At 38.6% G+C, this 20,716-nt stretch overlaps 2 protein-coding genes and 4 long non-coding RNA genes across 7 annotated transcripts in view; 3 read left to right on the forward strand and 3 right to left on the reverse strand.

Annotated features, from left to right (window-relative positions):
• Window positions 1-2,049: 2,049 nt before the first annotated feature.
• LOC129779921 (uncharacterized) lies at window positions 2,050-3,098 on the reverse strand. The gene is made up of 4 exons (XR_008743802.1): window positions 2,995-3,098; window positions 2,767-2,938; window positions 2,426-2,710; window positions 2,050-2,369 (listed from the first exon to the last, which is right to left on the reverse strand). It is a non-coding gene; the product is annotated as an uncharacterized LOC129779921 (long non-coding RNA).
• Window positions 3,099-3,716: 618 nt separating this feature from the next.
• Window positions 3,717-4,796, forward strand: LOC129778198 (uncharacterized). The gene is made up of 3 exons (XR_008743397.1): window positions 3,717-3,836; window positions 3,896-4,331; window positions 4,388-4,796. It is a non-coding gene; the product is annotated as an uncharacterized LOC129778198 (long non-coding RNA).
• A 508-nt stretch (window positions 4,797-5,304) lies between these two features.
• LOC129778151 (uncharacterized) lies at window positions 5,305-6,397 on the forward strand. Its single transcript, XR_008743382.1, has 3 exons — window positions 5,305-5,426; window positions 5,486-5,923; window positions 5,980-6,397. It is a non-coding gene; the product is annotated as an uncharacterized LOC129778151 (long non-coding RNA).
• A 2,769-nt stretch (window positions 6,398-9,166) lies between these two features.
• LOC129776563 (solute carrier family 35 member F6) lies at window positions 9,167-10,959 on the reverse strand. The gene is made up of 5 exons (XM_055782279.1): window positions 10,703-10,959; window positions 10,486-10,633; window positions 10,277-10,430; window positions 9,866-10,147; window positions 9,167-9,810 (listed from the first exon to the last, which is right to left on the reverse strand). Exons 1-5 carry the CDS (start codon window positions 10,777-10,779, stop codon window positions 9,332-9,334), a joined length of 1,140 nt encoding a protein of 379 aa, XP_055638254.1. The 5' UTR covers window positions 10,780-10,959; the 3' UTR covers window positions 9,167-9,331.
• A 4,499-nt stretch (window positions 10,960-15,458) lies between these two features.
• On the reverse strand, window positions 15,459-16,198 carry LOC129776729 (uncharacterized). Its single transcript, XR_008743155.1, has 3 exons — window positions 16,038-16,198; window positions 15,875-15,970; window positions 15,459-15,807 (listed from the first exon to the last, which is right to left on the reverse strand). It is a non-coding gene; the product is annotated as an uncharacterized LOC129776729 (long non-coding RNA).
• A 1,758-nt stretch (window positions 16,199-17,956) lies between these two features.
• LOC129776726 (MMS19 nucleotide excision repair protein) overlaps window positions 17,957-20,716 on the forward strand; it is a 56,666-nt gene continuing 53,906 nt past the window's right edge. For both annotated transcript variants that reach the window (XM_055782543.1, XM_055782544.1), the window contains exons 1-3: window positions 17,957-18,172; window positions 18,224-18,957; window positions 19,009-20,697. In XM_055782543.1, the coding sequence (XP_055638518.1) occupies window positions 18,085-18,172; window positions 18,224-18,957; window positions 19,009-20,697 (2,511 nt within the window). In that variant the 5' untranslated portion in view covers window positions 17,957-18,084. The remainder of the gene's footprint in view (window positions 18,173-18,223; window positions 18,958-19,008; window positions 20,698-20,716) is intronic.

Raw genomic sequence — 20,716 nt, forward strand, 5'->3', positions numbered from 1 at the left:
CTTTGGCACGAAGAGTCGCACAGGTAGTCTCAATTTGTCCACCATAACGTAGTCAGGGAGGGCGGCACCAGCAAAGGTGACTCGAAACGAGTCTGACGGCGTAAATTTAGTTTGGTCCCCATCATGGGAGAGTTTCCCGAGTTGGCGACAGTCCAAGATCTTTACTTCCATTGAGGGAAGCTTCTTGAACTTGCCTTTTCCTTCTTTTTTTATTTGTTCGCTCGTCAGACCCGTTTCAGTTATCACCCCCTCAATTTCTACGTTATGGGAGGGTATAAATGTTCTATATTCGAGAGTGAAGTGTTGGTCAGCAACAATCTCGTTTGCGTGTTTCCGTTCATTCACGACAACCCGCAATTTGTTCGGTCTAACCCTGCGAATTTCAGATACAGAAGTGTATCTGGCCAGATCTTTCATGATCTGAATCACGTTAAGGCTTTTTCCTTTTGGTTTTGGCCGGAGGAAAACAACCCACGGGCCAGTTCCAGGTGCATCTTCTGGATAAACTCTGACACGTGGAGCGGAGACAACAGAGGGAGAAGACGAGGACGAGGACGAGGATTGGGTTGGATCGGAAACATCAGAAGGGGGAAGCGAAATCGATGATGGGAGAGGGGGAGTGGAAGTAACAGTGGGTTCAGTAGGGAGGCTTGCTATTTTCTTAGAGGGGGGCTTGGAAGGATGAGCAGATTCGTCCCCAGAAGAATTATCTTCTTTTTGAGGGACTCGTTTATGTTTTTTCCCAGATCTTGAATGGGATTCATTATCGGAGATCTCCATTTCTGGAGATCCTCCACTATTCTCCATTTTACAAAAATTTTTGTCTTATTTCTAATCTATTATTGATTTTAACAATAATCTCAAAAAAAAAAATAACAAAACAAACAAACAAAAAATTATGATGATAATATTAAGCAATGAACATATGAGTTGAACAATAATATTAATATTAAATATGTGTACCTTAATATAAAAGTTGTTCCGATACTGCGCTCTACTGCCCTAACCAGGGAGAGACAGAGGCTACGCGCTATGGATCAACACAATAGCGCAAGAATAGCTCACACGGTCACGTGATGATAATTCTCGTTAATGACAGCCACACGATGGCGATCCCGTTATGCCAACAGCCGCCAAGGGCTGCAAGCTGCAAGAGCGCTGCTTCCTTTGTTCCACTTCACAAAAGGTCAATTCGAAAGCGGACAGCAATGACCTTCACTCGTACACTATACCAATCGCACAATAGTAAAAGTGGCAACGCACAATAACGACACTGAACTTTACTCGTCAAGAGTTGGATAGCGAATGACCGGCAACTTTGACGTCGGCAAAATAAGTCCAAGAGAATAGTTGACGAGACGGTGACGGTGACGCTGTATGTGTAGCGCACTTTAATCACCACAAATAACCGATTAATCGATTAATCGTCACACTGAGAGAAATAAATAGTTAGACTAATATTTCTCATTTGCTAGAAAGCCATATGGAATCAAAAAAGTGTTCATTCCGCCTGAAAATCAATTATTATCTTTTACGCTTCCCTAAAGTCGTAAACGAAGCTTAATTCGAGTTGACGCCATTGAGCATCGTTTACGAACTTAGGGGAGCATCAAAGATAATTATTGATTTTCAGGATAAAACTACAGCGGCCGTAGGTTTTTTTCTCTCTCTGGGTTTGGATCGATTAATCGACGTAAATTATTCGTTCGTTTCGATTATTGCCCACATTCCGTTTTGCCTGCCAAGATTGGGTCGATAAAATGTCAACAATCGACCTCAAATGCTGCCACCTTGCAATCGATTTATCGACCTTTTATATGCATTCATCGAACAACTTGACGCCACTTTTTTGCCAACATGTGCAAGGCGTCGACCTACTTACAGCGCTGCTTCCAGCACTGCCTGCTTCTTGTTTGCCTTGGTTTGTTATTGAGAAGAAATGAAGCATTAAAAGGAAAATACATTTATGAATAATTTTTGTAATTTTATTATTATCGAAAACGGAAATAAAAATACATGCACACTCAACCATTCTTGAACATACCTCGAAGAAGAATGTGGCCGGACAATACTGCATCGGCACTACGAACATGCGCTAACCACAATTCTCTTTCCTCATGTGGCACTCATTCCGGTAGAGTTTGTTGTTCGATCCACAAACATAGTATGTAAGAATCTTTTCACAATTAGATGTCTTAGCAGTTCCTCGGCAATATCAAAACAACACGAAGTTCGCAGGTCTTTTGCATCAGCTTGCACATGAATCGGTAGGTGTAGCCATCGGAGCCACGGATGGGAGTAGCCAACATCATTTATCCCAAAGGCAGATCTCTATCATCTTGGTGTGATAGTAACGCGTGTTCCCGCACCTAAATAATTGTAATATGATACATCTAAGAGGAACATGTGATATTTATTGGCCTACCGATAATATTCAGATTCTGATCGACAGTTCAGAAAATACGCGCAATATCTGCCACGAACAATCTTCATGCTACGTAATATCTAGAATGAGTATCAAGCGGCAATGAAAGGAAAAATATAGACAATTTTTTATCGTCAAGCTCGCCTATTTTTCAGTCCTTCCCCCATCGTTTTTAAATCCATCGGGTATTTGATATAATTATAATAATCAGGAATTTCAGCCGGTCGGACGGCCGAGAAATATGTTGAGTCTGAAACTGTGGTCTCCAATCAACTTCTTGCAAGCCTGGAATTAATTCGATGGGGATGTTTTTGAGCATTATGAAAATGTGATATACATACTCCTTCTCCGGAAAATATCAATCCAAAATTCACCTTTCGTATTTTCTTCAGGCGCTGACGCTGAAGGGGAATCAATTTTTCGAATAGTGTTCGCAGGCTGGAATTGACTTGCAGCGGATTCTCTTCTGCTTGCAACGATATGTAATAGATAGATAAATTTGCCAAAGACTATCTGAAATATAAATAAATAAATTATAAACTGAAAACATAAATAGTTTTCATACTCACCAGGTGTATGTTCCATTTGTTTTGTATAAGATGACAGTTTACCGTTGAAGAAAAAGCAACTACCAGTGATGCTGATTCGATTCGCTAATCATTCCGTATTTTCGATCAACGAACGATAGACAAGGGGAGGCAAGACGGGAATGTTGTTCCATGTTAGGTCGATGTTATTTACGTCGATTAGATTGTGGGTGGTTGTGCAGTATTCATTCGATTAATAATCGATTTCTGTAGGAACCCACAATCCAATCGACGAAAAAAACATCGACCTAACAACGACCGTAACGCTATTACCTATTTACGATGACGACGATTAGGTATCGACATCTGGATGTATCCTGGATGCATTAGTTCGTATGAGGCAAACTATTCTCGATCATATTAGTCGGCCCGAATCAGTTTATATTTGCTAAAATTTGTATGAAATTTTTTTCTTTGCATATTTTTTTCTACTTAAAGTACGTTGTCATGACCCTAATTTGAATTATTTTCTATAGACGTTCAGATATTCTCAAAAAAAACTTGTCATTATAATATAAAATTATCTCAAAACATATTTTTTATGACGTTTTTTCACCACTTGCAGGCAATGGTGATTTTCACTTACATAGAGTACTAATTTGATTAAGGAAAAATCATGTTCATTCATAATTTTCATTTTAAAAGTGTATTCATTCCCTCTGCAAATCCATACTGTCATGCCTATTCCCCAATATCGCCAACGCGGGTAGTTCGTTAGGCGAAAATACTGAATAATTAAACAAACCAAATGGCATCACTGGTGGTTCTTTTTTCCACTCCGCTAAACTGTCATCTCAAACAAAAACAAATGGATCATACAACTGGTGAGTATGAAATATATTTCGGCTTTTTAATTATTAATTATTTTATCTTGTCTTATCAGCTATGAATACATTCGACTCGTTTGCTTCCATCAATCGGTAAGTGAGAAAGATGATTTCTCCCATCACCACAGTGCGGATTTCCACTTCTATCACAGCAGCCAACAACATCCGTTTTCCTGCAGCAGTAACCTCCAACCCCTGTTGGCAATGCCGGGGGACAGCATTAACAGCAGCAGCAGCAGAATTTGACCATGGTATGGTATTGCGAAGAACTTTCCCCATTAGAGGTTCCGTGCTTCGCGCACATTCAAAAATCCTCTTCAGACACGAAAACTCAACGACAAGGAGGTATTTATCAACTTCTCAGCTTAATTACCACCCGGAGGAACCCGAATGCACTGATTCCGTTGTATAGTAGAATGAAAATAGGCGAGGTAAGCGAACGTAATCGCATGATATTTTAATGTTCGCATTTTTATCCGGATCATACAACTGGTGAGTAGGGAATTCATTTCTGCTTTTCACTTACTAATCATTTTATTTTGTTTCAGCTATGAATACATCCGACTCAATCAATCGGCGAATGAGAAAGATAATTTCCCTCATCACCACATTGCTTATTTCCACTTCTGTCACACCAGCCAACAGCATCAGCTTTCCCGCAGCAGTATCTTGGGTGCTATTCCGGGGAACAGCATCAACAGCAACAGCAGCAGGACCTGGCCATCGATAGTATTTCGAGCAATTTTCCCCATCGGAGATCCCGTGCTTCACACACATTGAAGAATCCTCCTCAGCCACATATCTGTGTCATCTAGGGCAAGGAGGTATTCATCAATGTACTCAGTCGGATTTGAATCGTCAATCCAGACAACCCGGATGCACCGATTCCATTATATACCTTATTTTTATTATACATAGATTTTTATTATTTTTTTTCAATAAAATGATTAAAATCGATCAATGTATTTCCTTTTCATTTTCAATAACAACCCACAATCCAATCGACGAAAAAAACATCGACCTAACAACGACCGTAACGCTGTTACCTATTCACGATGACGACGATGAGGTATCGACATCTGGATACGGCATTAGTTTGTATGAGGCAAACTATTCTCTATCATATTAGTCAGCCCGAATCAGTTTATATTTGCTAAAATTTGCATGAAATTTTTTTCTTGGCATAATTTTTTCTACTTAAAGTACGTTGTCATGACCCTAATTTGAATTATTTTCTATAGACGTTCAGATATTCTCAAAAAAACTTGTCATTATAATATAAAATTATCTCAAAACATATTTTTTATGACGTTTTTTACCACTTGCAGGCAATGGTGATTTTCACTTACATAGAGTACTAATTTGATTAAGTAAAAATCATGTTCATTCATAATTTTCATTTTAAAAGTGTATTCATTCCTTCTGCAAATTCATACTGTCATGCCTATTTCCCAATATCGTCAACGCGGATAGTTCGTTAGTCGAAAATACTGAATAATAAAACAAACCAAATGGCATCACTGGTGGTTCTTTTTTCCACTCCGCTAAACTGTCATCTCAAACAAAAACAAATGGATCATACAACTGGTGAGTATGAAATATATTTCGGCTTTTTAATTATTAATTATTTTATCTTGTCTTATCAGCTATGAATACATTCGACTCGTTTGCTTCCATCAATCGTTAAGTGAGAAAGATGATTTCTCCCATCACCACAGTGCGGATTTCCACTTCTATCACAGCAGCCAACAACATCAATTTTCCTGCAGCAGTAACCTCCAACCCCTGTTGGCAACGCCGGGGGACAGCATCAACAGCAGCAGCAGCAGAATTTGACCATGGTATGGTATTGCGAAGAACTTTCCCCATTAGAGGTTCCGTGCTTCGCGCACATTCAAAAATCCTCTTCAGACACGAAAACTCAACGACAAGGAGGTATTTATCAACTTGCTCAGCTGAATTACCACCCCGGAGGAACCCGAATGCACTGATTCCGTAGTATAGTAGAATGAAAATAGGCGAGGTAAGCGAACGTAATCGCATGAAATTTTAATTTTCGCATTTTTATCCGGATCATACAACTGGTGAGTAGGGAATTCATTTCTGCTTTTCACTTACTAATCATTTTATTTTGTTTCAGCTATGAATACATCCGACTCAATCAATCGGCGAGTGAGAAAGATGATTTCCCTCATCACCACATTGCTTATTTCCTCTTCTGTCACACCAGCCAACAGCATCAGCTTTCCCGCAGCAGTATCCTTTAAGTCCAGGGTGTTATTCCGGGGAACAGCATCAACAGCAACAGCAGCAGGACCTGGCCATCGATAGTATTTCGAGCAATTTTCCCCATCGGAGATCCCGTGCTTCACGCACATTGAAGAATCCTCCTCAGCCACATATCTGTGTCATCAAGGGCAAGGAGGTATTCATCAATGTACTCAGTCGGATTTGAATCGTCAATCCAGACAACCCGGATGCACCGATTCCATTATATACCTTATTTTTATTATACATGGTTTTTTATTATTTTTCTTCAATAAAATGATTAAAAACGATCAATGTATTTCCTTTTCATTTTCAATAACAAACCAATCCAAACAAGCGGCAAGCAGTGCTGGAAGCAGCGCTGCAAGCAGGTCGACGCCTTGCACATGTTGGCGAAAAAGTGGCGTCAAGTTGTTCGATGAATGCATATGAAAGGTCGATAACTCGATTGCAAGGTGGCAGCATTTGAGGTCGATTGTTGACATTTCATCGACCCGATCTTGGCAGGCAAAACGGAATGTGGGAAACCAATACAAACAAGCAGCAAGCAGTGCTGGAAGCAGCGCTGCAAGCAGGTCGACGCCTTGTACATGTTGGCGAAAAAGTGGCGTCAAGTTGTTCGATGAATGCATATGAAAGGTCGATAACTCGATTGCAAGGTGGCAGCATTTGAGGTCGATTGTTGACATTTCATCGACCCGATCTTGGCAGGCAAAACGGAATGTGGGTGGCAGCATTCGAGGTCGATTGTTGACATTTCATCGACCCGATCTTGGCAGGCAAAACGGAATGTGGGTGGTTGTGCAGTATTCGTTCGATTAATAATCGATTTCTGTAGGAAGTATTCGATTAATCGATTAATCGAACGATTATCGGAGATCACTAGTCAAAGCGAACACGTCCTAACGTGTACTTTTAACCTACAAATTGATAGTTTATTTCTAGTAAATGTGTGATTGACCAAAACCATTGTTGTCGGCGGGTTTTCCTCAAACCGCCTGAACAGATAGTGAAGGTGAACCGATCAGTCTCGTCCACAAAACTAAAAAGGTCAAGAGTCTTTCTCCCCTTTGAGTGTGATATAATAAGCTTCACCATATCAATCTTGAGCAGCGATAACATGATCCAACCGCTGTACAATTATAATTGAGTGGATTTGCAAACTGGCACCTATTTATACAGATTTTTGTGATTTCAATACCTTGCTTTCAAAGCCATTTTTGAGCTATTGAAACTAGTTTTTGGATCAATAACTAACACATAAAACGCGTAGACATTCTATCTTTCGAATTAAGCGGTTATCATACCATTTCTATCAACCAACAATGCTCGAAATCCTGTTTCTCTAATGTAACGCTCTCGTTCTTGAAGCTTTGAACTTACACCCCAGTATGTCGGTCGTGAACAGAAGCACTGGATTGGAATATTCTGGGCCCGATTACGAACGTCACTTCACGGTGAAAACGGAATGAAATGCATACAAATTGCATACAATTCGTTTCGTTTTCACCGTGAAGTGACGTTCGTGATTAGGCCCTTTTTCTCAAAGTTTTGTCACTTTCTTTTTTTGCTTGAGCAGCAGTTTTAATGTTTTGTCTATGGGCCCTATTCCAGAAAACGAGACGAGCAGACGAGCGTTCGTCTCGTTTGTTTTCATATTCCAGAAGCCGAGCTCGACTAAAAACAGACGAGTAGCTCGTCTGGCTCGACGACCGTTTGGCCGCGCTCGTCGATGAATCAGTCGAATCGTCTAGATTGTTTGATGTGTTTGTTCACCTTGTTGATTGAAAGCATTTGTATTCTTCTGCTCCGCCTTTATCTTCAAAAATTGTTTCACGGCTAAACTAGTATTGCATAAGCAATGTATGTTTTCAACTGCAACCATCAAATTCAATTCAGTAATTGCAAGATTTTACAGATTTTCAAATGGACCTCCCCCAAACAGCACAACCAAATGTAAACATTGAAATCATATCCAGGGATGCTAGATGACTGTTTAGAATATATGAACACGGCACGAAAAGGGTCTTCACATATTGAACGAAAATGAGTAATTCAAAACAACTACTTTATTGGAAATACGTATATATAGATTTAAAAATTTTCTTGATAAATCGTTGATTGGGTGAACAAACCTTGCCCCCAATAAATCCATATAATAATATAAATAACAAAACGTCTGAGTGATAAAACATATGGCTCGAGGAAAAATATCAATAAAACCAAAAGATATATGAAACTTATTCCTTTTTGTTATGTTTTTTTTAATATTTTGGCACTGAGAAAAGAGTATCGATTGGTCAATTTTAAAACTGTTTGTTTTTCTCAAAACAAAAACATGTCTTCTCATGTGACATTACTGATCATACCGAGAAAAACTGATTGAAGTCTCTCCAGTCTACCAAATAAAACATTTCAATGAAACTCGTGTACTGGAATGGGATATTTTGCTCGTCTCGACAGTGACTGAAGCCGAGACGAGACGAGACGAATTGCTCGTCTCGTTTTCTGCAATAGGGCCCTATATATCCATCATGAAATGACTAAGCGAAAAGCATTTGAAATTGGACATTTTTCACGATGCGATCGATTTTCGTTTATCAATTTGTACCCCTAATATACTTCCGAAAGCCTACGTCAAAAAATGTAAATTACAACTCTTATATGAAGCTATTCTTCATATGTTATGAATGACAATGCAACATGATCATTTTCTAACCTTTTCAGCGGTTTTGAACCCAATAAATTTGAAGAAAAATCCAAACGAATTTCAAACCAAATTCATCATTTCACTCGCTGCATCATCTGGACGTAAATCTAACGTAGATTCGTAAATTTCGACGGCAATAACATGAAGAACCATTTTCTGAACAAATAGTTAGAATATTTTCATATGCAGAACTCTCAAGCAAATGTGTTTGTAATGAAAATATGCAAAAGAAATAAGATGGTAATCGATTGAGCTTGATCTTTCGTTGTGTGTAATTGAATAAACATTTAGCTCATGCTTGTTTATTTCGTTTCGATTTTTCTCTATTGTAATAATGAAGAACAATGCATTTTGTGTAAGATTATATTATTAATTCACATGTTTCAAAATAAGTGATTTTTGGAGCACCGCCCTTCTAGAGATTTTTTCAGTTCAGTTCTAATAACTCAATATATTCTACGATCCCAGTAACATAATCTTTTGGAATAGTATTCTTTTAGCTGTTATTGTCAACTCAACAATCGGGCTCATCCGCGCGCCTGTTGACGATCGCCTCATTTTGACCATCTGTGTTCCTAGTCCTTTGAAGAAATGCCTGATGGAGACGATCATAGATTTGCGACACAAAAACATTATTGTACACACAAATGCCAAACAACAGTGCAGTAAAGCCGAAAATTTGTAGATAGTGAAACTTTTGCCAGCTTAATGCTAACGAAACACCCCAAATAACCACCGTTCGGACAGAGTCGAGCACCATACGAGTGGTTGCGGAGATTTCTTTGGTAACGCTAATCCCTGCAAAGTTGAAAAACGCAATCGACACAATGGTTCCAATAATGGCCAGCTGAAGTAGAGCGTTGTTGCTAATTTGAGCCATTGCGTCGGGAAAATCTTCGAGAACGCCATGAGCATTATTGTTGAATGGTGGAATCACATTGATGTGATACATAGGTAACAGGAGGAGTCCAAGAACACTGAATCCGAAAAAGCCTGGAAATTTGCAGCGTTACATATCAATCTTGACTATTTAGGAATAAAAACTCACCTTCCCAACCAACAGCTTGAAGAGCAGGAATGTCTAGCCCTGCAACATACCGTTCTTCGTAAACCATTTGAACCGCGGAAATAATCTGAGCCAGAATAATCAACAAATCTCCGGTAATTATATTGTTTCTGCTATACGATACACTATCGTTTGATAATATATCAGACAAGCCTACCACGGCGAGGCCACATATGATAAACAGGATGCCGATCCACTCTCTGGTAACTAATCTGCGATTCAGGAATGCTACACTGAGTATACCAACAAAAATGATGACCGATCCTGAAAAAAAATTAAATATATTCGGGTGGGGTTAACAAAGATATTGAATGTTCCCCACCTTTTCACATTATTATTGTTTTTTTTTACAAATTGGCTAAAGTGAAAGGAACATGAAATAACAATACTTACCACGCAACATTTGGAAACTAGAAGGGTATGTAAGATTGAGTCCTACATACATAATAGACGTCGCAGTCATATCACACATCGCTGGAACGAATAGGATGAACGGGCTAAATGTTCTGTTTCCTTTCACAAGGTCATTCCGATCTTCAGCACCGTCCTGCTCATTACAACATTTGTATGAAAAGAAGACTGAAAATATATCAATTACTCACATTCTTGCTTTTGAGGTGATAATATACGCCTTTGAAGGCTAACAAACAAAGGAATTCTCCTAGGAACATTGCACAAGCCTGAACGAAAGGATGATCAAAACTGCGTGTTTGTCCATCGGAACCCTCGGATTCTAGATTATCTGCCCATCTACGGATTTGTAATTTCAACAAATTATTTTATCGTTTGCACTTCTTTTTTTTATCAAGTAATACTTACTTTGTACTGAGTGTATTCAATGATCCACATATTACGAGGGTTAATGCCAGAAGGAATTGATATTTTGTCCAAGCCATTTTGGAATGTTAGCAATAATTCAACATAACAACACACACTACTGGAAATATAGTTGATGTATTACAAAATTTATATAATTTTACTTCTTTGCAGAACTCGGATTTGAAACAAAACAATTCTCAAATGATAACAACAGTGATTCAGACATAAATCTTCAAGCGCAAGAAGCATATATCAAAAGGAAGGCAAACGCGAAATCGACGATTGTATTTGTGAAAACAACACTGAAGTTAAGTTGGTGTCAGACAAGGCACCTAGAAGTATACCTGAGGTGAGGCCGTTTCGTCACTAATAGCGAATTCGTTTTTAAAACTGAGTCAGTGCCAAACTGACTCTGTAATAAAAAAAACGTTTTCAGTTTCACGAATGCTGTGTTTTGTTGGTGTGCGTTATATAGTCTGATTTGTTTATATTCGCGACGATAAATGTACAGTGTCGACGTCTAATGGCGATATTAATGCTTGGGTGGTAAATTATTCTCTATCAGATCAGCAGGGCCAAGTGCAGTGTAAAAATATAAAAGTTTGAATGAATGTTTTCACTTCATATTGTTTTATTACTTAAAACATGTAGTTCTGACACTTACTTAACCATTTGTCGATGCATTTCCTGGTTTTTCCACAAATAATTACTATTATAATATAAAATCATCATTAGCCACAGTTTTCGTTCAATATGTTTCTGTGATATCGAAAAAAAACCTCTCATTTCATCACATGAAATAAATATTCGATACGTTAAAGTAAATTTTCATTCATAATTTTGATTTTGAAAGCAGGTTTATTCCACCTGAATATCCATCATTATTTTCGCCTCCCAATGAAAGCACACGTAGCTTAATGCCGTCTGCTCGAATATACTTTCAAAATCAGAATCCGAATTGGATTACGATTCCAATAATACAAAAGCAAAAGCAGCAGGTTTTTCATCTTCATAGTTTTTATTTTTAGATTTTCCAAAATATACTCGGAACTTGACAGTTCGGTATAGTTGTATTGGTGAACCCGAGTGCCAACCCGTGAAACATCTCAGTACGAAACTAACAGCTTTCGGGGCGAACCAGTGCGACACTGAGTGCGAAACTGACTGAATAAAAAAACGTTTTGACAGCAGTTAGTGCGGCACTGAGGTTGAAACTGAACAAAAACGAATTCGCTATAAGTTGGGTAGGGGAGCGGAATATGAAAACAGTACGGAAGAAAGCAGAAGGGGATTAGCATGAAGCGTGAAAGAGACAGACTGATCACGAGCGAGCTTGGGCAAAAGCGTATTGTGTTTTGTTTACAAACAAAACACAGCAGACTTTCAAGACGGCTGAAGAGTGGTTTTAGCAAGTTGGCCCACCTTAGTATATACTTCTAGGCGCCTTGGTGTCGGAATGACGCATTGGGGATTTAAGGTGGAAACAGAATGCCGCGTTGTGCGTTGCTTCTCATCAGCTGTCATTGCTTGCGTTTTGTACTAAAACATTCGCGCGACGCAGTCTGTTGATTTGCAGTCACAAGGTCACAATCTAGCATTCGCGTCACCACTTTTCATGTAAACAAAAACAAAATAAAATTCGTATGAAAATCTTTTTCTTGTTTTGTCCACGGATCAGATGAATGTTTTTGAAAACAACACATTGATATATCCGCGTTGGCGGCATTGAGCTTCGTTTACTAGTTTAGGAAAGCGTGAAAGAATAGCTGATTTTCAGTCGGAATGAACACGTTTTCAAAATTAAAATTATGAATGAAAATTAGCTTTTCCATATCAAACTAGTATTCTATTTAAATGAAAAACATTTTTGTTTGCAGGTGGTGAAAAAGTTTCATATGAAAATTGTTTATAAAGCCAACTCTATATTATAATGAAAAAATTCAGCAACAATGTTGGAATTGTTTACCCATTTGGTTGAATTAAAGTCACAAACACGTGTTTCAAATAATCAAATTACATGATGTGAATATTTTCATTCAAATTTTAAAAACCGGCTTCGTGTCTTCTAATTTGATGGAGAATACACTAACGAGTTTGGGACCCAAATTATGGCCCTAATTTGAAGTTGCCACCATACATCGACACCATGCCACTGTCATCGCGAACTCGGCGCAAGCAGTTTAGAACAAATGTTAGCGTTTAGTACAACGATGCTAGTGCCGCAACGCATTATTGTGTTCAACTAAATGGAAATACACATATTTAAAATGAAGTGTCAAAACACAATTGTCGCAACGCGACGCATAGAGCGGCATTCTGGTTTCACCTTTATTTTGAATGTATCGTTGTAGGATAGCAATACGCGTCGCAAAGGGTTTGTTATTATTTGCTATGAACTAGAATTATATTGTAACTCTATTGCAAGCATTCAACCGAACAACTTTCGAAAACGAGAATGTTACGCTGGAGCAACAAGATTTTGAGCGTTAATATTACATAGTTACAATAAAGTTACTGGGATATACATTTGAACGAAATGGTATGACATACACTTCATTCGAAAAGTAAAATATCTACGCGTTATACACTTCCCAGCAAACATTAAATCGCATAACAAGCGTATATATATAACATCATATAGCCTAATAATCTCCTAACTGGCATATGCATGCAAAAGTGGAGGCCATATACATACATGGCAAATGCTTACCGAATTTGTTTGGATGAATATGCAACTTTGACCGGCTATAATAGCGATTATGTTGAAATTGAATTGCGATCTAATATATATTCATGAATTGTCAAAGCACCAAATACGGCTTTTGCCATACTCATATACGATTTATTACAGACATAGAAAAAAAAAAACAAATGGCGCAAAATATTTTCGTGAAATGTTTATTATAGCCTCACGAATCGCCATTTTTATATATGAGTATTTATGTTTGTAGAAATAATAATTGTTTGATTGACTTGTGTTGGGAGTGGAATATGAATGTTTAAAATGGCACAGATTGATGTTTGGTGAAAACTGCTCCGCCGTTGGTTTAGATCTCCAGTCGTCTGGATTATCATCCACCAGCTATCTCGCGCGGCTATCTGTAATTTAATTCAACAGCGGTTAAAACTTTCTAGTGCAACAGCATTTAATTGACATTTCAATATGATGTAATATGTTCTTCATTGGGATCTAATATGATTTACTGTTTCATGATTTTCTTCAGCATGCAACACGATTTACTACATCGATTTAAATTATACGCTTATACGACACACAAACTGCATCAGCTTAATATACGCATATGATGCGGATTAAATATATTTTACGACAATGTATATAATAAAATTGATGTTTATTAAACCGAATTGCGACTTAATTTGATAATGGTATATAAAATCGAGTTTTTACATTTTATGCGATTTCAAAGATACACGATACATACTTTGATTGATATTATATGCGATTATGATTTATTCGGATTTCTTGTCTTGGCACGTGCAAAATTATACGATTTAATGTTTGCTGGGATGACTCAGAATATGCCCAGTTATACGATTTAATGTTTGCTGGGTTGTTATTTCCCAGCAAACAATCACCATTTTTATCGCGTAATATGTGTGATACGCATACAGCGTACGTCAAAGTTACCGTTAATGGTGTATATGAGTGCTACCATACAATTTCCATGGGATAATATTTTTCATTTCTTTACGTTGACTTTACAGTCATGGGACGTTGTATTTGTAGCGCATTTAATTCGCCCGACAAAAAATGACTAAGGGCGATTACACATTATCCGGTTTCTGCCGGACCGGTTTCAAAAAGCGCCGCTGGGTTTGGACGGAAAACCGGACAACAATGTGAAAGAGACCTCGCGCAAAACCCGTACCAAGGCGCGTAGAAGTATATCCTAAGGTGGGCCAACTTGCTAAAACCACTCTTCAGCCATCTTGGAAGTCTACTGTGTTTTGTTTGTAAACAAAACACAATACGCTAGCGCCGAAGCTCGCTCCTGATCAGTCTGTCTCTTTCACGTTTAAGGAAATAATTCCCCTTCTGCTTTCTTCCGTACTGTTGTCATATACCGCTCCCCTAACCAACTTAGTGACGAAACTTCCTCACCTAGTACCATAGACCCGTCTTGACCCGTACATCTCTCACAAACACATACATGCATTTATTTATATGTGGATTTGACAGGTAAACATTGCTTCAAATATTCCGGTTCAGGCAGCTGATTGCAGATCGAAAATTTTAAAACCACAGTTGGTGCGGCAACCACGAGCTTTCTCATATTGTGTGGCACATCAGGAGCATGGTCAAAGTGAGAGCAGCCCTAAAGGACATTAGCGCATCCTGGATCATAACGATATTCTTGCCGCACCTATCGTAAATACTTTCGCCCCACTTTAGAATACGATTACGAAAACTAAATTTAGTCCAGTTGCGGTGTACAAATTCAATTATTTTGTTTCTAAACATACACAAATAGCATGATTTTTTTAACGTTCTGTTGCCACATATTGGTTCAACAGTCTCAGAAACACGGTTAGAGAAAAGTGTACAATTTTAAGAACCAATATTAATAACATTCCGTAACAAGCTAGGGGCACTATTTATATGTATAATGTGTTCATTTCCTGTGATTATCTTGGAATTTGTCTACGAGATAATATATACCCATCCATTCATTCTAGAGTGTTTTTTATTTCACCATTACAATCTGTACGATTAAAATAACATCATAATTCCTTCCTAAAAATAACATCATGATTCCTTCAAATGTTATCCCATTGATGCTTCCTCGTCCAGAAACGGGCTCAGCATATGCCGCAATTCCTCGAGCACGTACTTCTGGGGCAGCGGTAGCTACTCGAGCGCATTGCGAATCAACGCACAGCTATTTATACGCGGATCTTGGGCAAAGAATGTCTGACTCAGATATTTTGATTTGAGATTTGGGTGATTTTGTTCTGACAGAACCGATGCTTCGGTGTCGGGCATTTCGATCACCGATCACAGATCGGACATTTTGGGCTTGAGTTCCTCGAGCCGAGCCTCGGCCGTCTCGTCGTCGATCGCGTTCCGAGTCAGGACAAACTGTCTGAAATACCCAACAAGAATATTAGGAGAGAGCTATTTTTGATGTGCTCAAATTAACAAAAACTGACGTCCTCATAAAGTCTCGATAAAGTCGCTCAAAATATGCCCCTTGATGAACCAGTTTGAGATTTGTTTGACATCATCGAACTTGTCTAGTAACGAATCTGTGAACAATACAAAAAAGGAAGTTAATTTAAGAACTCGTTCAATTTGTCGAAAGATACCACCCACCGTTGATAGCACAGTCCACGGCAATATGCTTCATGATCTCGTGCGCCTGCGACCATTGCTTCCCTTCGTGCAGAAACTTGCATCACCGAATTTGTTCCACAACACAGGTCGTTGCAAAAGAAGCGGAATAAAAATTTCGGCATCCATATCACGTGCAAGTTCTGAATTGATTTCAAAATCAACAAACAAACGTCAATAGCACACACATACTAATTCATGGGGCTAAAATATGCCTGAATTGTACTAATACTAACAGGCATGACAAACAACTGTCAATTCGCGTTGATGGCATGGAGTTTCGTGCTCCGCTTTTGGGAAATGATAGTGATAATGGATTTTTAGGTGTAGTAAACACATGTTTTAAAAATAAAAATATGAATGAAAATTAACTTCTTCTTATGAAATATGTTCTTTATGCAATAGAGTAATACGTTCTTTTACAAGTGAGGAAACCGTCCCTGAACAAGAACTGTGTTTGATAGTGACTTTACATTACAATTATGAGTTTTAGTGAAAATGTCAAGAAAATTATACAAAAATGGTTAAGTAAGAATCAGTATTACGGGTTTTACGTGATTAAATAACATGAAGTAAAAATTTTCATTAGAAATTTGAACAACCCAAAACTGTCTAAAGGTCCGATAGTCTTATAGAGAATGATTTGCTTTTCCAAACCGATGTCGCCACCAGACGTCGACACTATTCTACTGTCATCGCGTATAATGCTTGTCCGGTCACCGGACATTGCAGTAGCAGTAGACGGCTGCATCACGGCGCCGTGAAAAGGTTGATACGGTCGAAATTTGCCATTTGGGTTTCAAACCGATCCGGCAGAAACCGGAGATGTGTAATCGGCCTAATAATTGGTAGTATTTATTAAAAGAAACCGTCATATATACAATTTTTCCTGAAAGTGTACGCTTTTCTGACCATTTTTTCGATTTTTTTCAGAGTGCACTTGTTCGACTTTATGCCCTTAGAAAAATCCTCGGTCGAAAACTACTAAATACTTTTGGTAATGCAAAATTAGTAGAATGTACAAATTTTTTGTACATATTGTCAACAAACCCGCATCCCTACCAGAGATTAGTATATTTTACTCGATAACATTATACCATGGACAGACATACAACTGTACTAGCGTTGTACGTGTACAGCGTTGTACAGGTACCACGATAGCATGACACACATACTTTGGTTGTACATTGTACCGCATGTCAAGCTGACAATCATAAATTTGAATATATTGCATTGTATTTTCACCAATATTTGAATGAAAAAGGTTTTTATTTAGCGTCTAAACTATCAAACACAACAAATATGTTTCCAATCTGAGTTATTAACTCAAGAGAAAGTCAATGAAAAGAATGTATACCAAGTGTTTTGATTCGGTTTGTTCATGCTACTCACCACTAACCGTCTATGGCGCTGCGCACAGCACAACTGTAGCCACGTACAGCGGTATAATAGGTCGGTACAGGTACAGCGATTGTACCGAGTTGCTTGCATGGTTCTAGCGCTGTACATGGTGACAGACATACAATTTTCGAAGTACAACGCAAGTACAGCTGTATGTCTGTCATAAGTATTAGTAAGCGTGGATATTGTCATATCTGAAAATTGGTGAGAAAAGCGCGTATTAACCATTTTCATTGTTCCCATAAGGCAATACGGAGGTATAATAAGGATATAATTCTGATACGTGCATTTTCGGCGAGAAAATGTAGCCGATATTGGGCTTCCGAATCATGGTTCTGCTTGACATATGTGTTTATTAGTACGGTCGAAAATGTCTATAGATTGGTAGTATTTACCAAAAAATTCGTTATATTTACTAATTATTTCTCTCAGTGTGGGTAACCTGTAAACGCAGAAGTGATCTGGCATCCTTGTACAACTGTCAAATCATGTTTACTTTTGATTGTGCATGTTTGCAATTTTGCTAACGCGTTTGGCTATGAACCATAATTTGATTTTTTGTACAGTAGAAGTTTAACTTACCTTTATTGTTGAATTGTGGATTCTATTTTAAATATTGAAAACGAAAATGAAGTTTTCATCAACTCATTCAAACCTTATTGAGGTTCTGAAGGATGATTTCAAACTGAATCAAAAACGTGATGAAGTTTGCAAGAGTACGATTGATTTTATTCTATGTTCGATTTAATAAGCATCATATTTTATAGATATCATCAACAATAGCTTGGATATTGCCGTGTTTGTGGAACAGTTAGGACCTGGTCTTACACACGATGAGCGTAGCATTCGGATGAATGCCACTATGCTCCTATCTAAAGTTCTAGGCAAATTACCTCCAGAACAACTGAATCAACAGCAGCTCGAGTTTATAGTCGCTTTTTATTGCGATCGCACCAAAGATCACCATTCCTTAATTCCTGCAATATTGGATGGAGTTTTGGCATTGGCAGCTATGAGAAACATACCCAGCGGGAGTGCATCTAAAGTTCTGAGCTCATTATTTCTGAATATTCCATGTCAAAGCCAGATGAAAACGGAACGCGCCAAGTATCTGCAGATAATTAAAGCATTTGCAAGCGGCAAAAAGGATGAACTATCCGCGATGGGAGCCGACTTCTTATACGGAGTCATTGGCGCAATCGATGGCGAACGAGATCCCCGTAATCTAATTTTTCTGTTTGATTACATGCCAACGTTTCTGCAGCAGTATCCGCTGCTGCAAGCGAGCGAGGAGATGTTCGAGATCTTTGCCTGCTACTTCCCCATTGATTTTCATCCCAATCAAAACGATCCGGAAGCTATCACCAGAGATGTGTTGGCGGAGAAACTGGAAGAATGCCTTTGTGGCTCGAATGAGTTTGCACCGTTCTGCATACCATTGTTGTTGGATAAAATAGAAAGCGATCTGATTGTGGCGAAGCAAGATTCTCTGCGATTATTGGTAAGTGGAAACCTTGGAATTAATTCATTTTTTATGTGGAATCTATTTCAGATCAAATGTGTGAGGAGTTTCAGTTTGAGCGATGTGGATCAACACCTCGACGACATATGGAAAGCTTTGAAGAGCGAGTTGTTACCCGGAACAGCGAATAAAGATATATTCGAGCTTGCTCTTGAAGCTACTAAGCATGTAGTGATCGCAATGTATGCTGACGAGAGAGTTGGAGAAGGATTTCTGACCACAATATTTGCCACAATCATCGGGTTCGTTGCCGATGTTCAATCGAAACGATTCGATAATTGCGTCCGGATAGCATTAACATGTGCAGATACCTGCACTGATGCAGCTATATACGTGTCGAACAAGCTGTTTCCCATAATTCTGCCTCAGATTTTAGTGGAGACTACGACGGAACAGCAAAACATTTGTCTTATCGATGTTCTTAGTCAGACACTTATAATATGTAAAAATAGAAATACACTGTGGCGCATCGAAAGCAGTCTGATTGATGCGTTCCAACGAAAACTTATTCAAGTTCTCTTCCAGATGAGCAACTCAAGTCAGTTGGAAAGAACTGCTCTGAAGAGTGTAACGAGTGCTCCGGAAATCGTATGTGATGAAAACAGACCTATTGTTTACACCACTATTGTTCGTATCCTCTCGGCACCATCGAATGACGATCATTCGAATGTTGAAGATTGTTTGGATCAATTTGCAAGCCATTTCCCGCAAGAAGTTGAGCAGACTGTGGTTGATGTACTGATGTCTAAAACATATGAATCATCAGCCCTTCCCACGGGACGAATCTTCAACGCTTTGGCTCGATTGCTTCCATTTGACACATTCCGAGATAGGATTTTGCAATTTTTCCTGGCCCTCGTTCTCAGTGGGACACCGCCTGAAGATGTGGCTGTATTAGCGTTGAAATCATTGAAAATGACAATCGAAAAATCAAATGGGACCGATTTAGCGGAAGTTCTACAGAAAAGGTATGAAATTGTAGATAAATTTGTTGAAAAGATCCGCGGAGGAGTTCTGTCCGGAAGTGATGATTTAATCTTTATGATGTCGGAGGTAATGAAAGAAATAATTAAACACTTGAATACAGAGCAGCAGCAATCAATACTGAACAAACATATTGGCTCAGTGGACTTGTCAAAAGCAAACGAGTTGTATATACTAGCCGGAGTTCTTGGAACCCTAGACGCAACGATAGACATCGAAGACCACGTAGAAAAGTTTGTTGCCGATTTAGCTCAACTGGCGATGAATACTGACAATGAAAGGGTGAAAGAAGTGAGTCAACATCTGTTGTGCAGTCTGTTTAATCGTTTGCCAGATCGGGTGCACCATCGAGAGCACTTCACGAATTTACTAGGAACGCTTCGCAAAGAACTCAGCAATGGCAACCATAAAGTGATTAGTGTGCTTTCATGGATTTGCAAGGGCTTGCTAGCGAAAGGTCACCCGGTAGCAACGGAGATCGTTGAGGACATAGTTAAACTCCTAGAGCACCCATCGCTAGGTAATGATGCAGTACTTGGATTTGACATCCTATCGGCTGAATGTCCCCAGTTGCATATTCCGTTCATTAAAAACTTGTTCAAACAGAAACTATTTGTATCTGTGATGAAAATGCTCGAGCGAAAAACAGAAGAATATGCCGAGACACATTTAAGGGCTCTGATGTATGTATTCAAAACGGTACCTCATTTGGTGCTAAAAATGAATATTGAAAAGGTAAGCAAAATTTAGGTGT

Source organism: Toxorhynchites rutilus, chromosome 3, assembly GCF_029784135.1.
Source record: "Toxorhynchites rutilus septentrionalis strain SRP chromosome 3, ASM2978413v1, whole genome shotgun sequence".
Classification (NCBI taxonomy): domain Eukaryota; kingdom Metazoa; phylum Arthropoda; class Insecta; order Diptera; family Culicidae; genus Toxorhynchites; species Toxorhynchites rutilus.